Below are 21,037 nucleotides of genomic sequence, written 5' to 3'. Positions count from 1 at the left end.
ACCTCAATACATTTGCTTTTAAAAAGCAAAATGTGGTTAATCTCATGAGAATCAGCGTGCTCTCCTACCCCCTTCTGAATTAATAAATTTTCTGACTGGTAGCTGGGATCAGTCCAAAGCAAAGTCAGAACCTGCTGCTGCTGCTGCCATCTTCATTTCCTATAAATGCCTGTGGGCTCTGAGACATTCTTAGGAAATGAAGAGGGCAGGCGGCTGCAGGATGATGCTTCCCTCTCTGCAGTATACTCTGCCACCAAGAAACAGAAGCGAGGGGGGGGGGGAGAAGGAGAACGGAAGGAAAAGGGGGAACTCCTGTTACTTCTGGAAACTAAAGAAAGCAGAGGGGGCAAAGGAGAGTAGTGGTAGTAGGCTAGGAAGAGCAGGGGCAAGACAACTGAAAAGTGTGGGTTCAAAGGAGTACTTCAGTGCGACAGGGCTCAGACCCCACCTCTGCCTTGCACTCAGTCTTTTGAGCAGGTTACTTGTCCTTTGCCATGCCTCCCCTGGCAGCCATTTTGTGGCGCCTAGGACAGTTAGTCAAATTGTCAAATGTGCTCATGGGCCCAAAAGAGTTGCTTATCTCTGATTTAATCAATCCTTCAGCTGCATTTTAATTTAATGTGTTTTTATTTCTTCTTATTTTCCAGGCAACCTTATTTGATGAGCGGGTAAGTTGAACAGGTTTTGAGTAGACACAGTGGAATTCTATTATGGTATAATGCTGTGGTGTTTCTAATGTACCATTGCCCTACACAAAGATATCTTCCCTGTAGGGGCGCAGGGGAAACATGCACTCCTACACACCAAATCACATCATTTCCCACACATCAGTGCAAATATGAGATTCTCTCCTTCACTGGCAAAAGTAATTTTGATTCCTTTAAGAAGAGTAGATCAACCAGAACCAGCATTGAAGACTTTTCCTGAAAATCGCAAGCAGATTCAAGATCTAAAGAGCTGGACTGTTTTCTTTTGAGGTGTCTGTGTATTATTATTATTATTATTATTATTATTATTATTTGCATTTTTATACTGCCCAATAACTGAAGCTCCCTGGGCAGCTCACAAAAACCACAAGAATGGGACCACAAGAGTAGATGCAGGGAATTCTTCTCAAAAGCCAGTATGGTGTTGTGGCTAAGGTGTTGGACTGGGAGTCGGGAGATCTGGATTCTAGTCCCCACTCGGCCATGGAAACCCACTGGGTGACTTTGGGCGAGTCACAGACTCTCAGCCCAACCTACCTCACAGGGTTGTTCTTGTGAGGATAAAATGGAGAGGAGGAAGAGGATTATATATGCCGCCTTGGGTTCCTTGGAGGAAGAAAGGTGGGATATAATGCAAATAATAATAATAATAATAATAATAATAATAATAATAATAATAATAATAGTGATGGAACCACTCGGCTTGACTCAGCGATTCCTCAACCAGAGAAGGGGGGTCTGACTTGGCCAGCCCAGATACACACCCCTTCACTGCTGCTTTTTAACCCTTTGGAAGTCTAAGTTCTCAAGGAATGACACCACGCAGGAGATAGGGACCAAACACTTTTATTCTTTACACAAACACACTTCCTTAATGGTCCACATATTAAGGTAAGCACGTAACAGGTTTTGGGGAAAAACAGACAAAAGAATGACACACTTCAGACAGCAGAGACTAATACCTCCCCCTCCCCCTTTACATACTCAGACCAATTGGATTCGCACTCACTCCCCACTAACCACCCAGCAGCTGTAACTCCGGGAAGGTCCCTTGCCCACTTGTACCCAAACTTATTCTAAAACAAAACAAACACTTAACACTGTGACTCAACCTCTGTTGCTCACTTCGACTCGGCTTCATGCCACTCGAACTGACTCTTTCTCTCAGCAGTCACGTGGGGCTTCCACCATCCAGCCGACATGGCCTGGATGCTCTTGCTCACCACGCACTCACCAGACTCCTAACACCCATAAGAAAGAGGCCAGACTCTTGGGTGCCCAAGCTTTTTATCCCTTTCTGGGACCCCCTTGTCACAAGACCCACCCTGACCAATAGAAACCCCTTAGCAACCTACACCTCACCCAAAGGGAGGGGGAAATGCTCCCAGACATTGCACAGCTGCAACTTGTTACTCTCCCCCCCGGTACCAGCCCGAGGAGGCACTAACAGATGCCAGGCACTTCTCGCACAGCGTGGCCTTGGCAATTTACTTGCTACTCTCTTTTCGGACACAAAGAAACCCCTCTCCCTCTCCCTGGGATGAAGCAAAGATGTTCTCTTAAAGGGACCATGGGCCCAGCCCATGACAACAACAACAATAATAATAATAATAATAATAATAATAATAATAGCAGCAGCAGCAGCAAGAGGTCAAGAGGGGAAGATGGGATAAGAACAGAAGACATGCTGGATCAGACCCACAACCCTAAAACAGCACATGAGTCCTGGGTGGCTTGTCGAGCACCACAACAACCCACCCTCAACAGATTTGCATGTAAGGACAAGCTATAGTGTTCCCCTGCTGCAACTCAAATATTCAAAATGGCAGCTACCATGGGGACTAGAAGCCCCACAGGGAAATTCCCTGATGGTGGCTTCTCATTATGTACAAACCTGCCCATTGTCTCTGATACTGAAGGTAATAGAGAGCCATCATGACTAGCATTCAAAGGCCATAGCTAGATGGGGAGAAAACCCGGGGCTGATTCCCTCCCTTGCCCCGGGATCTCACCCTACCCTTTGAGATCATTTTTTCCATGGTTCCAGGCTGATCCTGAGACTGCGGAATGTGTGGCTGGGCGTCGCGGTTTGTCCCGGTTTCTCATGAGGAGCCGGAACCCGCTCATGGGGTGCAGAGCTCCTCAGGAGCACTGCACTCATCAGGAGTGGGGTGGGGGAGCAGGGAATTTTTTTTTTTTTTAAAAAAACACCCTTACCTTTTGCACACGAGTGCTCATGCACATCTTCTTCTTTAAGAAAAAAATGACGGGCGCGACACCTCTCCCTCTGACATGGTCGTGTGCCGCGTGTGAACAGAGGGTGAGATCTTCACCCCTCCATCCCGCCAGACCACTAGGTCTAGCTAAGACTATAGACAGCCATATCTTCCATGTTGGATGTTGGAAGGAAGAGAACAGAAAATATTTCATTGCAATATTTCAGAAGTGACAAAATCCATGCACAGAAAGCAGTTCTGGGTGAAACTACATGCTGGCCTGGTATGCATGAATGCAGGGTTGTTAGTAAGCCATGGCAGCTTGTTAACTACCCTATTCATATTGGTTGTATGCTGGCTGGATTTACATGACTACCCTCACCAGTGAGGGTAGTTGTGATGTCTGAACCTCACAAGGGTAGTTGATGTGGTGGTTAAGAAACCACCCAGCAGCCCTAATACAGACCATGGTTTCTGGGTGGTTTGTTAACCACCCAAACTACCCGCCTTCACTAGGTTTGGACATCCAAACAATCAACACCAGCAAGGGTAATTATGTAAATCCAGCTGGCATGCAATAAACATGTGCAAGATGGTTAACAAGTCATCATGGTTTATTAGCCAGCCTGTGATCGTGCAAACCAGGTCGCTATGTTAAATGTATAGTATAATCCTTTAGTGCAAGTACATGGGACCCCAATCCAGATTGGGGCCACCGGGGTTAGTTTTTTCCACCCAACTACTTTCCTCCATAAAGTCACACTCCCCCCTCCACCCCGCAAAGGGGCTAAAGAAAGAAAGGGGGGCACCATTAACCCTAAGGGAGAGTTTTTTCTTGCTTTAGTCTCCTGCCTTTTCATGGCACTCAAAATCAGCTGCCTCATTCTGCCTAACAGTTGAGCCAGCTCTGGCTCTGGCTGTTGTGATACTGCAGACACTTGTGACAGATGTGAAGCAAATCTTCCCAGCCTAGACAAATTCCATATCCATCAAGAATATAAAGCCATCTAATTAAAAGTTATTTTTTGTTTCTTCAGGGTGGCTTTTAAAATAAATATAATCCAGCATGTACCTTAAAAAAAGAGGGGGTAATGTATTCATTATTTTAATTTGTTTTTAATATATTCTCTGTAACCTGCTTTGAGTACCTAATCGCAGTCATCAGCGTTAAGAATATATTGTAAATGGTCCTCATTTATTCAGGAAGACCTGTTTCCCTGTTGATTTTAAATATGCTAATTAATTTCAGACCGTCTCCTGAGATTTGGAATGTGACTGTTCTCTGTTGTTGATATTTCTGTTCAACCTCTAGTGTGGAAAGAGCTGTGAATGTCAAAAGGGTGACCAAGGACCTCCAGGGCAACGTGTGAGTATTTCAGGCTGGAGAAAAACTTTCATGCCTTCTGCTTACAGTTCATAGCATCCAAATCACACACCTTGAAGCTTAAAGGGGAATATGTCGATATTCTTACGTTTGCCAGAGAGAAGAGGGAGGAATTGCTCAGTCAGAAAAGAACAAAAAGTACTTGGTTTATGCCATGCTAGGTAGATGTAAATGAATATAAAGAATACTTCCCCCAAAGGTCATGTTCACAGGAGCTGATGGGGCCCCCACTGGAGTGTCTTGAAAGTGCATGGTGCCACTGATGGTCTTGTGATGAATGTGTAGATGGCAATCCAAGTAAAGTAAGCCCCATTAAAAACAATGGGACAAGTGGGTCAAAATTAACTTATGAGCCATTGCTTTTATTGAGACGGGCTACGATCCTGTACTTATTTACCTTGGAGTAAGCCTCACTGAACTCGATGGATCTTACTTCTGAGTAAGCATGGACTGTGAAGTGAGTGCCCAGCATGGGTGGAGTCTGATGGACCCCACTCTACTCAGCCACCAGGACGCTGCTCATTGAGCCGCAGGGCACTTGTGGACATGCTTGCTGAGTGCTGCGTGGTCTGGGAGTGCCCTGCAGCCTGCCGGCTCCTAGTTGCGAGTCGTTATTTTTATGCAAAGTACTGGCTCCATAATTTTTGTATTTTTATGTTGTGCAAAATGACGGCCATTAAGGACCATTTCTGCAATATATAGGTGTACACCTCTGTTGCAGAAATTACAGAGTAGACTAGTAATGCTTAGAATACGATTTCTCCTTCTCACATATTTTTGATATTGTATTCCTCAGTCACTGATAGTTCATTTTAACAAATAAAACAAATACTCTGTTAATAATATATTTCTCTTTTTCAAGGGTGATCATGGTGGCAGGGGAGATAAAGGTGAACGAGGATCTAAGGGAGAAAAGGTATATTAGAATGGGATTTCTTTTGAAATATAATCCAGGATATACATGGGCGTGGGGAGTGGGGATAGACAAAGGAAGACAAAGGAAGACAATTCAGCAGGCTACTACAGTTTCTGTTCAACTTCTCCAGAATCTTAAAAACTTTTGCGGGCTTTGTAAGAATACGTCATCCTTCCTGGCAAACACAATGCCACTCCTAAATTAGGTGCCTTGAGCACCATTTTTTCTTGATAGAAAAGCAGGGTACAAGGGAAAGAAAGAAAGAAAGAAAGAAAGAAAGAAAGAAAGAAAGAAAGAAAGAAAAATCCATTGAGAATTTCCATATTCTTCCAAGGGTCTTTGTGGGATGTAGGCACACTTTGAGTGGTTTGAAGAATCCTAGCAATGAAATGACTGGCACCCCATCAGATTGATTGACTGATTGAATTTCTTTATCCAGTTTTGGCTTGGGCCCTTAGGCATCACACCTTTGGGAAGCCTACAAGCAGGACAATAGCACCCTCCTGTTCATGTTCTCCAATAGGCCCCCTCCTTTAGTGCAGGGAAGGGCAACCTCCAGTTCGCCGGCCTAATCCACCCCATGCCGAGGGCCAATCTGGCCTGTGGAGGGTTAAGCATCCTTTACAGGCTCCACCCTTTGGAGTGAGAGGAATCCCCATCAGAGGGTGAGTGGTACAAAGGGGAACCCCTGTCTTATTTCTGATCACATATCAAAGATAAGCTGGGCCTTTCCATGCACCACTCAGCCGTGGTGCATGGAAAATAGAGTGGTTGGTTCAGATGGCATCATGGGAAGAGACAGGGTTTCAGGGTAGGCCCCCACCTCCTCCCTCTTGACATTGTCCAGCCCACCATGTTGATCTGGGGCTATAAACCAGGCCCTGGTTGCTTTTCCCTGCTTTAATGAGTCTACTTCCTCTCCATCATGCTCACCAATTGTAATTGCTCCTCAGTGTTACCACTTGCTTGCTTGATAGGCAGAAAACCAGTGTGCAAGTAGGCAGTGGCATCTTTTGCTCCCCTTTTTACCACCACTGTTGTCTGGGTCACAGAGAGAGAGGCAGGTAAACAAGCAGGGTTCAATGGTGAACAAGAGGAGCAAGTCCAGGGCAGCTCTTGTCCGTGGACCACTGCTTGGATGTGGGCCCTCATTAGGTACCCGACCAGGCCTACCCTTGATGTTGGCATGGGCAGGATCTACACTACTACTTTAGGACTGTTTATAACAGTACTGACAACTGTTGGAGCCCAGGACACCATTCCATATACAGTTTTCAAACCACTTTCAAAGTGTTGTGTCTTGCTTGCTGTAGATCAGGCCCTGGTCTCTGTCACCTTTTTGAAGCCAGCCAAGGTGGCTTACAAACATTTCAGAAAACGCTACTTCCACATTCCTAACTATCACGTCGTGGGACTAGTTGCACACTTCTTTGGATCCTGGACAATATTTATACAATAAGACCATTATCAAAGTTGCGCTCTCTACATGGGTAAATGCAGCACAATTAGCAATAATGTTTCCAAATGAGGAAATGCAAATTTTCATTGGTTTTTATCCTTGTTTCTAGGGTGAGGCTGAGAAAGGAGAGCCTGGAGAAAAAGGTGCAGAGGTACATGGATAATTATTATCATCAACCCTTAAAAGCCCATCAGTAAAAAGAACTGAACTGAATTTTTGGTTCCTCCCAAAGGCTGTGCTTTAACCTCTGTCTTCCCTGACAATCCTGCTTTGCTTGGTACCATTGGTGCAAGGTGCAACATAGTTGATTTCAGCAAGTCTATCATGTAACATGTATGAAACTATAATCCCATGGATCTAGCAGTCTGCCCTGCATGTGGGCATTCTAATGCGAAGACTTCCCCACTCCATGTAGTTGAATGAAGAGAGCCAATTTGTGCATTCATTGCTTTGCATAGGGATACTGGATCCTATGTTAAAATGAACAGGAACCCTTACATACACGGAGCTCTGTGTGTAGATCACAGATGCACTGAGTTGGATCCAGACTCAGTCATACTTAGATTAGACTCATTGTAATCAATGGGACTTAAGTTAGTAATGACCCACTGAAGCCACATGGATTTCAGTGGCTCTACTCTAAGAATGATTAAGTTCTGGATCCAACCTCTTATTTTAATATAATTTGTTCTTTCAATTCCCCTACCCCCCCCCCCCGCCCCAAATGCACTCTTTGCTAATTAAACAGCATAGTACTTTAGCTTATTCTTGATACTTTAATTAGCCATGGTAAAATAACTATATATTTTTATTTTTGGAAACAGGGAAGCCCTGGCTATAAGGGAGATAAGGTAAGACAAATAATTTCTTAGTGCCATATTAAGCAGCTTATTACATGACATAATTAGAAAGATGATGCATTAAAAACAATACTAGGTATGGGTTGTAATGACACAATAGAACTAGAACAGGATGAAAGAAGAAAGTTGTGACTACTGTCCATATTGCTTAACATGTTTGTGAACTTTTGTACCATAAAGCTTCTGTAGTTGTATAGTATCTAGGCCTTACGGGCTCAGAGGCAATTGGCATTGTCTAGGGCAGGCAGAAGTCAGGTCCAAAACCAGCAGCTGAAAGTGTCGGGCAATGTGACCTAAGGTTGGACTGATGATCGGGAGAAAACAGCCCTCCCCCCCGCAAAAAAAAGTCTGTGGAGCTACTTGAGTAGTGAGTTGTTCAGAATGAGCATCCAAGCCCAGAGCAGCAGATAGATAGAACCTGCCCCCACCCCATTGGCTCTTCAGGTCATCTGATCTGGCTGTGCCTAGGAGCCTTCAGCATCTAGATGATAAAATCAACAGGATTTACATTCTACACTTTTACAGGAAAATAAATAATTTGTGTGAATATCACTCTAAAATAATGGCAATAATATGTATATATATATATATTTGTAGGGTGACAGAGGGGAATGCGGAACACCAGGACTGAAGGGAGACAGAGTAAGTTGAACACACTGTAAATTCTTTGTCATTTGCATGTCTCAATGTTTGTTCCAACTTTTTCATTGTTTGTGCGGTGGGGAAGGTGTGTGTGTGTATTCTGGTTGAACCAACCTCTGTTAGTATGGACTTTCCTGTTATACATATCTATTGGCTGTGCAGATTGGACAGTTACTTTGTTCTTACCTTGAAAGCCTGTGTTCTGCTCCACCAAGAAAAAATGATTCAACAGTCCAGTGTGGATCATTGTCAGTGTGGATCAATGTCAACATGAATCAATATCACAATGTTTCAGTCAATATTGGCTGCTATTTAAAGCCCGAGCAGGCTTTCCTCGGCCTAAATGAGAATTTCTATTTATTTATTTATTTATTATATATCTGCACCACCCAATAGCTGAAGTTCTAGGTGAAATAGCCCTTTCCATAAAGGTGTTATAGCCAGGCATAAAAGCTGGAGGCTCATTGTTTTGATCATGTCACCCCGCTTTTAAAATCCCTCCACTTGCTTCCTATCTCTTATAGAATCCAATACAAGCTGCTGCTTCTTACTTTTAAAGCCTGTCATGATCTGGCTCCTCCCTACCTTTCGTCCCTTATTTCACTTCATCGCCGTAGAATTATTATTATTATTATTATTATTATTATTATTATTATTATTTATTTATATAGCACCATCAATGTACATTTATTTATTTATTTATTACATTTCTATACTGCCCAATAGCCGGAGCTCTCTGGGCGGTTCACAAAAATTAAAACCATTCAAAGTATAAAACAACAGTATTTACTCTGTACATGGTGCTGTACAGAGTAAAACAGTAAATAGCAAGACCCTGCCGCATAGGCTTACATTCTAATAAAATCATAGTAAAGCAATAAGGAGGGGAAGAGAATGCAAACAGGCACTGGGTAGGGTAAACAGGCACAGGGTAGGGCAAAACTAACAGTATAGAGTCCAAACAACATCAGGTTTTAAAAGCTTTAGGAAAATGATGAATGGAGACCAGTGGAGACAAATGAGAAGAGGGAAGACCGGTCAACAAAAGATTACAATAATCCAGGCAAGAAATAACCAAAGCATGAACAAGGGTCTTGACGGAAGAGATCGATAGGAACAGCATAAATATGTCAGTGAGGAGTTGGGCTATAGCAGTTGAACCAGCTGAAGCTTCAAACCCATTTTTAATGCAGAAATCAATACAGTGGAAGTGATGAAAGCATGGATGAGAGGTTCTAGGTGCGTTTTGTCCAGAAATGGTTTCTGTCTGAAAAAGGGATATATTGTAGCAGGTAAAATGAGTCAATAAAAGGAGGCCCCAGAAGTACACAAAAGCACAATATTTATGTATTGATTGTATAATATACTAAGGCCCAGTTCATTCAAGTCAAAATAAAGGGCAACTCCAGTGGGTAACGCGAGCAGCCTTCTGTGCTAGACTTCCTCAACTTGGTTCCTTCCAGATGTCTTGGAGCATTTTATTGCACGCTGATTACTGGACACTCACGGATTTTTCGCAGGTCCTTCCCATGACGTCGTCTGCCCCTTCTCTCCTTTGTTGCGCGACAACAAATCTCTCTCAAGAAAGTCCAATATAATTTTAAACCTGGAAGTTGCTGCTCTCTCCTGCTGTGTGCAGGAGAAGCAGCGTGATTAGAACAGCCAAATGAATGGGCCTTGTGCTCGTTGTTTACTTCCTCTTTTGAAACAAGAAGTAACTGAGCAACGAAAACAGGGGCAGAGAAGCGATGGTAGGGAGCGTGTTTTCCCATGTGTGATGGAGCCCTTGGACTCCAGGTTCCAGAATCCTTCAGCCAGCACTCTCTGCCTCTATCCCCTGTCAATGACAAGAAACACCACTCCTCGGTGATACTCCAGATTCATATTTTAAGAAGCCAGTAGCATCTTTTGTTCGACCAATCTACTTTTTAAATTTGTATCTGCCCAGGTTTTGTGTCCAATTATAGTAACTGTCAAGAGAGAACTGGTGCTAAAATGGTTTAATTTGCTAAAAGGGCATCTATGTAAACTGTAAGATTCTTAGCCTACTCTTCTAGTAGTGTCAGTTTACACTAGCAGAAGGTGAAGAAGTAGGAGGAGATGGTGTGAAATGTGTGTGTAAGAGAAGATAAAAGCAAATTAGTTAGCAGCTGGCAGTTAAAATGGGGAGGAAATTAGAAACCGTATGTCAAGATTGTAGAACTGTAAGGAAAGAGCTTTGGCAGGCATTTGGGTTTTTATCAAGGGCAAGGGAAAAGAAGGCATTGAACATCTGTAAAGGATTAAAAGCCATAATGGATTTAGCATTTGAGGAAACTTCTGGACAGGCCAAAGTTCTCCTCACCCACAGGATTCCCACTTACAAAAAAGTCATAAAAATACTGGAGGTTGGTGGCTCTGATTATGGTGGGGTTATGAATCTATTGTGGGCTTCAGTCAGAACCAGCCAGAACTCTAAAAGAATTATCCAACATGTTGACCCTATTTGGGGGATAGGGCTCAGCACCTTGGCTAGCTCCTTTAGAGTTCTGGCTGGTTCTGACCGAAACCCAGAATAGATTCACATCCCATCGAAATCGGAGCCACCAGCCTCTGCTGGGTAAAAGACATTGCCAAATATGTATTGAGACTGTTTTGGATTATATTATTAAAAAGGCAGAGCTCATGCCAGTGGAAAATGACTAGACGTCAGGAGCACAACACCAATATTCAGAAGCATATTTATAATCTGGAGAGATCAGCATTGCGGTATAATTGGCTGTACTGTTATGTGTCCTGACACAACTTCTTTTTTTTAAAAAAAAAAGGAGATTTATTACATAGCATCCAGCAATGTTTACTGGTGTTTCCCATTGCCCAGAGGTCTGGGTTTCCCTAAAGGGCAATCAGCACTGGGTTTGGCTTTCAGAATGGCTCAAAATACAAAGAAGTGCTGGCTGTTTGAATTCAGCTCAGTTGTGAATCATCTACACAAGTCTACAGAGAAGAAGCTGAAATGTGTTTATTTCCATTATTAGTTTTGTTCTCTTGGTGACAGAACTGACTCTGCCCACCCTTAAATTCAAAGATACCACTCATAATAGTAAGACCTTGTGGTTAAAGATAAAGAGAAGAGAACGGAGTTGCACCCATGCCCAGGGCATTCATTATGTCTATTGAGTTTCATCTGTCCATTTCTACCCTCTTTTATCCTATAAAATGGTTAGCTTTAGGAATGAAGAAAATAAGCATTCAAGTCGTTGAGATACATTTTCTGATTCCCAAGGACTCAATATTCTGAATGCAAGAAACCATCAAGGTGGAAATGAAATTGGTCCGGTATATTCTAAACTGGGGAGAAAGACAAATATTGACTCGGGCATTGAAATCTAAATGTAATTTTTGACGTTCCCTTTGGTGATCAGTGTATTTTAAAACCGGTTTAATAGTCATGGTGCTTCACCAAGTAACCCTGAGAATTTTAATTTCTTAAGGATGCTGAGAATTCTTTGATAAAGATTCTTTTGTCTTTCCCTCCCCACTTGCAGGACAACAGTTCCCAAGAACAACATTAGATATTGGGTTGATTAGAAATGTAATAAATCAATAAAAAAACATAAAATGAAATAAACTGTCCTGTGCAGGTGGCAGGGTACAAGTGAACACATGGAGGGAGATTGCTGTGGCAGGTCCTATTCTTTACACGGACATGCTCAACCTATACATGTAGTATACACACAGAGTATGCTTTCTGCATGTGATCAGGAACCCTGCAAAAAAGCCACCGATTGCACAGGAAGAGCTACTTGCATACTGCTGTAAAGAGACTCATCTATATGTGTCAATGTCGGGTTGGGGCCAGCAACCACGATGCTCCTCTCCCTATCCCCACCCAGCACCCAACAACTCCCCATGTTCAGTAGGGTGGCTATTTTCACATTGCCAAAAGAGAGGAAATACATAAGAAAAAAAGAGACAAACAAGGATGTGAATTTGCATAAAAACTGCATATGCTAATTTACATGTATAGATGTATATGTAGAAATATCTGCTATCATTTAAATAGAAATAGGCCTCACCATAGTGAGGAGGATTGTGACCATGTGACCTGTGTGCCCGCTTGGGCTGCTATGCAGGTACTCACTGTTGATGGGTACCTTCATGTTCTCCTCTGATTTCTGATGCTTCTTCATCTTTGAACTGCACTTCAAATAGATCACACCTTCAAAGAAAGGACTGACACCTTCCGAAATAGAGGACTGTCCTTTTTAATGTAGGACACATGGCCATCCTAATTCAATGTGCAACGTTCGTTATCTGAATAGGGGTCCCATGTTTAGATTTAGAGTGTGGTGTGCTCTGTGTCAGAGATAGGCAAACGCCAAGTGTGCAGGATCAATTTTTATTTTTTACTAGAACCCAGATATCCACCAACTGGAGTTTGGTGCAAAAGACATACATGTCTTCAAATTTAGAAATTCTGAGCCCAGTATTGTGTTCTGAGTAACAGATCTGAAGGCACTTCACAGTCCTTCCATATGAAAATCCATTCGTGGACAGAATCTACACTACTGCTTTATAACAATATTGAAGTGCATTGACATCTGTTCCATGACACATTCCATATACCGTTTCAAACTGCTTTCAATGTGTTACATCCTGCTTGGTGTAGATCTGGCCCTGGTTACTGCTGCCCCACAAGTTTTCTTCTTTTCAGCAGTTTCATTTAGAATGTGGGGCAGGGGGAGTAATTTTGTTGCAGCTATTAAACAACTGGGAATCCTGACAACTGATCTCCTCCAGATCACCAAGAGAACTCCCAGTACATCCAGCTCTAACATCTGCCCACCAGTGCTTGATGTTATTTAATATTTCCTAGTGTCCATATATTAAAGACCATATTTAAAACATAGTTTCAGGTCAGATATGAGAAACTGTCAGTTTATATCAGGTAGAAGTGGAAATTTTTCTCCTTATACCGATACCACCTTGCACCCACATTAGCAACGAGAGAGCTGAGAAATGTTTTAGGATGTGTCACTTGAATCAGAACTTGCTATTAATCATTATGTTGTTGTTGCTTTATTTGAACAGGGTCTAGAAGGCCCTTTTGGCCCAAAGGGACCGAGAGGCCCACAGGTAAGTTTGGTTTAACCTTAGTGATGATTTTAGTGCTGTTTGGCTTGTGATGCATTGCTTACTTCAGCCTACTTCTTAGGGGCAGACCACCTATCACACTTAATGCAATGCGTGCGGCTGCATCTTCTGTATTTCTATAACTAATTTTAGGTGTTTGGGAGGTTGTTTTCCTGATTGCAGCATCTTGGCCGGGGAGGTGAATCCCTTCCTTCCCCAGCCATGACCAGGATGGAAATCCCCACCCCCACCCCACCCACCTACGGGCCTTCCCCCGTTCCCTACACACTGCAATCAGGTTAAAAAACTTCCCACACCTTTAATTAAGGGGAAAGTGAAGATGTAGCTGCATGTGATACATTGGCCCTCACTGAGGTGAAGAATCTGTGCCTGGCTGTACCACTTCAGAATGCAGTCAGAGCTGATATGACTGAACACTCCTTCATACAAACAAAAATCACTCCTCAAAGAAAACTTGATGTCAGGGAAAAGTTTTTTAGCCCTTTCTACACCTACAGGTTATCCCAGAAAAATGGAAGGATCGTCCCTGCCTGCTCCCAGGATTCCCTGTGTGTCATTTGGATGCACAGGGATGATCCTGTGGGAAAAGGCAGGTGTAGAAACGGCCCTAGTTTCTCCTTCTTGGCATGCTGTTATTTGAGCGGCACACCCCTGCAGTCCGAGGCTATATAGCCTAGACATCTACAGTTTATCACCTTACTGAGAATGGGCTCTGAGATTTTTACTTGTTTGTGAATCACTTGTTTCTTCCTACCTCTTGTTAGCTGCTGACATTTCTTGCCAAGATCTTAGACAGAAGTCAATGATGAGTGACAAGGGAATAAAGTCCTAAGGCTAAATGAGAAATTAGAAATTAATACACCACCAGGACCAAACGACATGCATCTGATATCTTTAAAAACTTAAATGTGAAATTATTGATCTTCTAATATCAGTAAGGATCTTAGGACTAAAATGGACCCTTATCATAGGATCAGAAAGCCAAAGTAACACCCATTTTTTAATCAGGAGGGCAACTAGGAAATTGCAGACCCATCAGCCTAACTACTGTCCCAGGCAAGTTGGTTGAAAGCATTATGAAAGAATAAGAAAAGCTCAAATTGGTAAACCTGTAGAAGAACAAGTCTTGCTGAAGACAAATTAGCATGGCTTCTACAAATGGAAAATTAGAGATTAGTAGGAAAGAACGTGAAAATAGAACACCGAGTGTCATAGTGTTATTATATAAATCTCTCACAATGATAATGAAATGAAACTTCTCTGTTCAGAGGGAGTGTACTTCTGTCTTCCAGATAATGGGGACAAGCAGCAAGAGAGGGTTGTTGGCTTCATGCATTGTTTGCTGCTGCTGGATACCAGATGCTGACCACCCTTAGTCCAATCTAGCAGGGCTCTTATTCTCAAGGGGAACCTGCTGCCAATTTCTTGGTTGTCACTTATGCTTATGCTTCAGTGTTCTCTTCTGCAACTATAGAGTTTAGCTTGAAGCAGAACTGTGAGAACATTTTTGCCTTCTCAGTGGAACTGTTGACCTCCCTGCCCCCTATCCCCTGCCAATTCATTAGCTTATGTGCCAGCAGAAAAATGTGTAGTATTTCTCCATAAATATTTTCCTGTGATTAAGAGGGGTTCCCATGGTGGAATACCATATTGCTACTGTAACAATTTCCAGAAGGTAGCCGTGTTAGTCTATGACAGCAAAAACTACAAAGGGTCTTGTGGCACCTTAAAGACTAACTAATTTACAGCATCAGTCTGTTAGGCTTTAAGGTGCTCCAAGTGTATTGCTACTGGACAGCCCTAGTGATACAACAGGGGGAAATGGAGCAGGGATACCGCAGAATGGACCACATATTGCCATTTGGGGGCCATTCTGTGTGAACACTACTAGTATTTTGAGCAATAATAATTATAATTTATGTACATGGCACTTTACGAAGAATGAGAGGACAGGTCCCTACTCCAAGGGGCTTGCAATCCAACACTAAACACAAGGGAATCAATCAGGGCCAGATTAAGTCATGCTGAGGCCCTAAGCCATATCAAAATTCAGAGGAAAAAGTGTATTACATTATAAGAAGAAGGGTTCCACCCAGGATACCAAGCATTAGGAGGTGCTTGTGGTTAAACTGCGTTAGCTTTCTCTGAAGATGTATATAAAAGGACTAATAAAGTAAGTTGATTTGAACTTCTTTTAAACTGGTTCTAGTTTGCGCTTGTTGCCTCCTATACTAAATGCTGCATTGCCGCGTTTTCTCTATATAAGGCAACTCTGCTGTAAATTGCATCAGGCTTTCCATAGTCTTAAGCCAAAGCGATTTCATCTTACTTATCTTACATCCAACATATTTAGAGGCCCCTCATAACACGAGGCCCTAAGCCATGGCCACCACTGGAATCAACAAAGGAGAGAAAGGGAATTGATCACATATTCTTGCCTCCTGTTTACATCAATTCTTCAAAAAAAAAAAAAGTAACATAAGAACAATATGATCATACAATATATTGAGAAGAAGATGAATAGCATGAGTCTTACATCGAACTCACAGAGTGATTTACTGTAGGATTATTAGTAGATTTTTGGATAAGATTTATTTTTATTTTTTTGCTAAGAAAATATTGTTTATATTGCCCTAATTTCATTTCAAAAGTAAAAGAGGTATAGGGAAGTTATATTGAAAGGTAAGTACCTCCAGAGGCAGCAGAGAAGTAGCACTGAATTAAGGACAAGGCAAGGGAAAATGTTTAATAAAATGATCCTGGATCTGTTTTTATTGCAAGAATTCACATATACATCTTTCAGAGGCTGGTTTTATTTATTTATTTATTACATTTTTATACCGCCCAATAGCCGAAGCTCTCTGGGCGGTTCACAAAAATTAAAACCATTAAGAACATAATAAAACATCCAACAATCTAAAAACCCAAATACAAAATACAATATAAAAAGCACAACCAGGATAGCAACCTGTTTTGCTAATGTACTTAACATGTCCATTGGGAGAACACCAAATTCTTCTTTTTTGTTTTGCAAAAGGGAATCAGTGGCCTTCCAGGGGAGCCTGGTCCAAAAGGCATTCAAGGAAATAAGGTAAGATACATGTGTGGTATATCATTTTACAAGTGGGACCTGCAACAAAATGTTGCAGTGTGGACAGCTCTTGTTCATGGTTCCATCCTGTCAACCCTGCCCTTTTCCAGGATACTCTATTCCATTCCCCATTCATCCAGGTTTTCGTGTGTGTCCCCACCCGCACCCCCGCCATAGCAATCACTCATCTTTTTGTAGCCACTGAACATGCTCAGTCCTCATTGGGCCATTTTGGAGTTTCCCCCTCTCACATTAGAGTTTGAGTGTGTGTGTGTGTGTGTGTGTGGTACATCTACAAAACCTGGTTCCTCCCAACCATGTTAATACCTCCCTCTTCTGCATGGATAGTGGTTTTGGCTACATAAAGATTGGCACTGGGAGAACAAGTTTGCTCTGTGTGTGTGTGTGTGTGTGTGTATGTCCATATCCATATATATATATATATATATATATATTGTTCTATTTATTTATTTTGTTTATTTACATTATTCATACGCTTCTGGGAGCGCAATTGTGCCTCCAAACACACAATTTCTTGCAAAATTGCTGCTTTTACGTCTGCTACGGTGATGACACGTTTGGCAATGGTGAGGGCAGAACAATTACCACGGGGTATGTGTGCCCCTTCTATAGAATAACGGAAATGGTGTTGCTCTGAACACAGCGACCTCTGAAAGAGCCCTCAAAGGGAATTTCATGTGCTTTGTAAGGCTTTCCCATTTTCCTACACTTGCAGTTTTCTCGTGCAGCGTTACAAACCGCCTTTGACGCTCCCTGGAGTTTAAAATGCAGCTTGTGTTGCAATAAAGGGTGGGTGTGTTTCTGTCAGAGAGGAAAACACCGTCGGACATGTGGTTTTCTGCAGCACATGCATTACTGGGGCTCGCTATATCAAAATAATTGGGCCAAAGGGATTGTGACTGTGCTTGCTTTTCCTAGTCATCAATCATTGGTCCTTTGGTTTTAATTTATATCAATATATTTATTATGCTACTCATGCCTATTTGAGCATTGAAGAGCTAAATATTTATAAATGCAAGGGCTGGTGTTAATGATACTATTTTGCATTTGACTGTCAAGTCCACAGGAGGCCTAATGAATGCAGCTTCTATTGCATTGTATGTGGGCGTGCATTATGTGAAACATCCTGGCCTTGTTTCTGAGGCAACCAGAACATTTGAAGACACACAGGAACTGCTTTATATGTGGAAAATATTTGTGACAGTAAAAGTTGTTGGAATCTTGGCCTCACTGGTGCTTTTTCCTTGCCTTGATTTTTCTCATTCTTTGTTTGCCGTCCTTCGTACAGATCACTTCTGTGCTATCTCAGCATGCCAAAGAAGAGAGTGCTTGGGTGTTGGGGGAATAAATGCTGTACATTAGTAAAAACTTCAGTTTCTTATGAATATAATGGTTTGAATTGAAATTTAGGTGAATGTAGTGCAGCTGGCAGCTGTTGACTTCTCCTCCCCATTGCAATCTCTCCAGCCCCCTGGAAATGCTACACGGTAACTGGGTTCGCACAACATGCTAATCCACACTCAGTTGTTGAGTTTGGTTTGTTTGCTGAACCGCGGGTTAGTGTGTTGTCTGAACCCAGGAGATTTTCTGCAGGCTTGTTAACACTGTAGTGTGGCCAATTTTTCTCAAATAAGCCACCTTGAGAATCCATGGTTTGTTGTTGGATTGTTCAGGGTGGTTAATAAGCCACACTGCATAGTTAACAAGCCACCCTGTGAAAAATGTCCTGGATTCAGTCAACAACCTAACCCACAGTTCAATAAACAACCCACAGTTCAATAAACAACCCACAGTTCAACAACAGCTCACAATCAACCACTGAGTGTTGGTTGGTGTGTTATGTGAACACCGCTAGGAGTGTATAAGGCTGAGGGGGAAGGAGAGACCCCTGAAAATTGGTTGGAGACACTTATCATAGAGGCACTCACAGCTGCAGTTAGTTAAAAGGATGTGATTTAACATCACATGTGCTTGACCTTTATTTCTCTCCCTAATAGCTGTTTCTAGAAACTACACTCATAGAATGAATCCATGATCAAAGAGGCATTTCTGGGATAGGCATCACTAGAGAAGTGAACTTATACATTTAATTAAATGCATGTATCAAACATGAATGTGTGGAAAGGGGTACTTGTAATTCACAGCTGATTCCTCTGTATAGATTTTAATTTTAATCAGTTGGTTTTGTAACAGTTAAGTAGCTTTGGAAATTCTCCAACATGTTCAGGTCACAACTGCTATATTTTTGTACAAAGCGGTTCATTGAGATCTATACATTTGGTGGAAAATTCAGAATCAACTCCCCATGTCCAAAACATTAACTCACGTTAACCTCACCATGTAAAAAGGTCACATGGCTCTGATTTAATTCAGTTTGAGAACATGGAATCTTGACCAGAGGGCTGTCTTCATGGTGATGGCTTGGTGCTGCCTTATTTATTTATTTATTTATTTATTTATTACATTTCTATACCGCCCAATAGCCGGAGCTCTCTGGGCGGTTCACAAAAATTAAAAACATTCAGAGTATAAAACAACAGTATAAAACCATAGTACAAAATACAATATAAAAGCTCAACCAGATAAAAACAGCAGCAATGCAAAATTACAAATTTAAAACACTAAGTTAAAATTTATTTATAGACTGTTAAAATACTGGGAGAATAAAAATTCCTCTTCAATCCTGCGCTTTCCCTCTCCTGGGGCGACATTGGGTAATCCTGATGCCGAGGAGGGAATATGGAATTTCTGGGCGGCCAGCCACCCTCACCCCTTCCTGGTGGAAGGTGACCAATCGCTGCCCCCAGGTTGACCCTGGATTGGCCCCGGAGTGATTTTACATGGCGGAAGTGCTGTGTTGACATTGCACCCTTTGAAAAAGTCGGGGTAAATCCTTGATTTTTTCAAAATGCAGCATCGTGGGAAAACCCCATGATGGCTGCAAACCTGCGCTTGCGTCGTCTAACCAATGTGGCACAGATCCACAGCCACCGCAGCGCTTTCTCCGCATATAGACAGCCCCCAGTACCCACATCTTATTTTACCTCTCCATTCTCCACTTGTGACATTTATAAGCAGCAAGAAGCTTAATCAGTGATGTAGACAATATCACCATCAGCCACCCCACTCAGCTTTTTTATTCCCTTTAAACTTAGCTACAGTCTTCATAGTAGCTGGAGAGAAATGGATTTTCCCAGCAACAATATATTATTGTGAGATTTCCCTGTGGTAATGCAAAGTATTTGGGGTGGGCTTGTCTTGAATGGGAATTAAGAGTCATTACCTTTACAAAATACCTACAAAATACACCTATAATACACACACACACACACACACAGAGCGAGAGAGAGAGAGAGAGAGATGGATCAATATAACTGCTTGCATTTTTGGATTCTCCTTGGTGGTGTGACTTTGGGGAGTATTATGATGAATGCCTGCTCCTCAAAATGTGTCACAGGGCACAATAATATATTAGAAAAGAGTTCCAGTGCCTTCGAACAACATTTTTAATATTTTTTTTTCTTTAAACTCTTGATTAAAAAGAGTGTTATCATATCCCCGTGTTACATTGTTGTAAACCACCCTGGGGACCCTTTATAAAATATATTTATAAAATGCTTTAATGAATGAGTTTGTTCAGCTAACAAGTAAAGACAGAACTTGTGCTTTCTAGCTTTGCCATGTAAGTTTGGATCTGAAGGACAAGCCAGACTCTTCTTTGTGCCTAATCCATGTTCATCCTTAGTAAAGACTTGGCCAGCTTTTATTTATATTCATACAACCCCATTGTTTACCCTCTAGATGCAAAGCTATACAAAGATACAGAAGCCATCTGTTTTAATTAGCGAGTTCCAAAGTGAAGTTTGCATCTCCACACCCTTTAAATTTCAGGCAAATGAACTTGCTCGGGAAGGAGTTACCCAGTAAAATGAATGGTTCTTTACAGCTCAATAAATGCCCATTCAGCTAGTAAAGGTCAGTGCCTTTTTTCATGTGGGTACTATATGGCAGACAGATACTTAGCAATCTCTCTCAAATTCTGTTATCTTTATAGAAAGATCATTCAGCTGCTCTTGTTAAAATTAAGTTTCCAGACACTTATGAATGAATTCAAAGTCTAGCAGTTATTTATATGGGGACATCTCTTTCCAAGTCTATAAATAATACATCTGTTCTCAAGATAATGCCAGTGGAGCAATTCAATTGCTATGGAAGAGGTTTGTATTGCTGAGAGAATGACTGAATTAATAGGGACTTGCAGAAGCTACAGCTGGTGTTCCAGCAACAAATATGTCATCCATTTAAAACTGCCACTTCCAGGACTTTCTTTTTCAGGTGGTGTTTTTAAGTACTGGGTGAAGGCAGCCATTTAGTTTTATAGGTTGGGGTGTGTGTGTGTGGGGGGGGGGGGAGAATTCAATTCTCATGAAACAAGGGCATATTGAGAGCCATGGATGTTCCCTGGGAACCATGGTCTGGGAAACTGATATGCTGTGCTAAAAATAAATTCAACGAAGCAATTTAATTAATTTAGATTTTCTTACCCAGGCGGGCAGAAGGTAGATTGGGAACTACTGCTAGATCTGCTGGTGATTTACAGTAGAT

At 42.0% G+C, this 21,037-nt stretch overlaps 2 protein-coding genes across 2 annotated transcripts in view; one reads left to right on the top strand and one right to left on the bottom strand.

Annotated features, from left to right (window-relative positions):
- Window positions 1-21,037, bottom strand: part of UMAD1 (UBAP1-MVB12-associated (UMA) domain containing 1) — a 261,328-nt gene that overhangs the window by 128,274 nt on the left and 112,017 nt on the right. The window lies entirely within an intron of this gene.
- The window catches only part of COL28A1 (collagen type XXVIII alpha 1 chain), a 95,800-nt gene that overhangs the window by 12,641 nt on the left and 62,122 nt on the right, over window positions 1-21,037 (top strand). Inside the window, exons 4-11 of the mRNA XM_063123251.1 lie at window positions 648-668; window positions 4,236-4,289; window positions 5,170-5,223; window positions 6,792-6,833; window positions 7,507-7,533; window positions 8,140-8,184; window positions 13,258-13,302; window positions 16,358-16,411. Coding sequence (XP_062979321.1) covers window positions 648-668; window positions 4,236-4,289; window positions 5,170-5,223; window positions 6,792-6,833; window positions 7,507-7,533; window positions 8,140-8,184; window positions 13,258-13,302; window positions 16,358-16,411 — 342 coding nt within the window. The remainder of the gene's footprint in view (window positions 1-647; window positions 669-4,235; window positions 4,290-5,169; window positions 5,224-6,791; window positions 6,834-7,506; window positions 7,534-8,139; window positions 8,185-13,257; window positions 13,303-16,357; window positions 16,412-21,037) is intronic.

The sequence above is a fragment of the Elgaria multicarinata genome, chromosome 1, assembly GCF_023053635.1.
Source record: "Elgaria multicarinata webbii isolate HBS135686 ecotype San Diego chromosome 1, rElgMul1.1.pri, whole genome shotgun sequence".
Lineage (NCBI taxonomy): Eukaryota > Metazoa > Chordata > Lepidosauria > Squamata > Anguidae > Elgaria > Elgaria multicarinata.
Note: the sequence above shows the minus strand (reverse complement) of the source record. Positions and strands in the feature narration are given on the sequence as shown.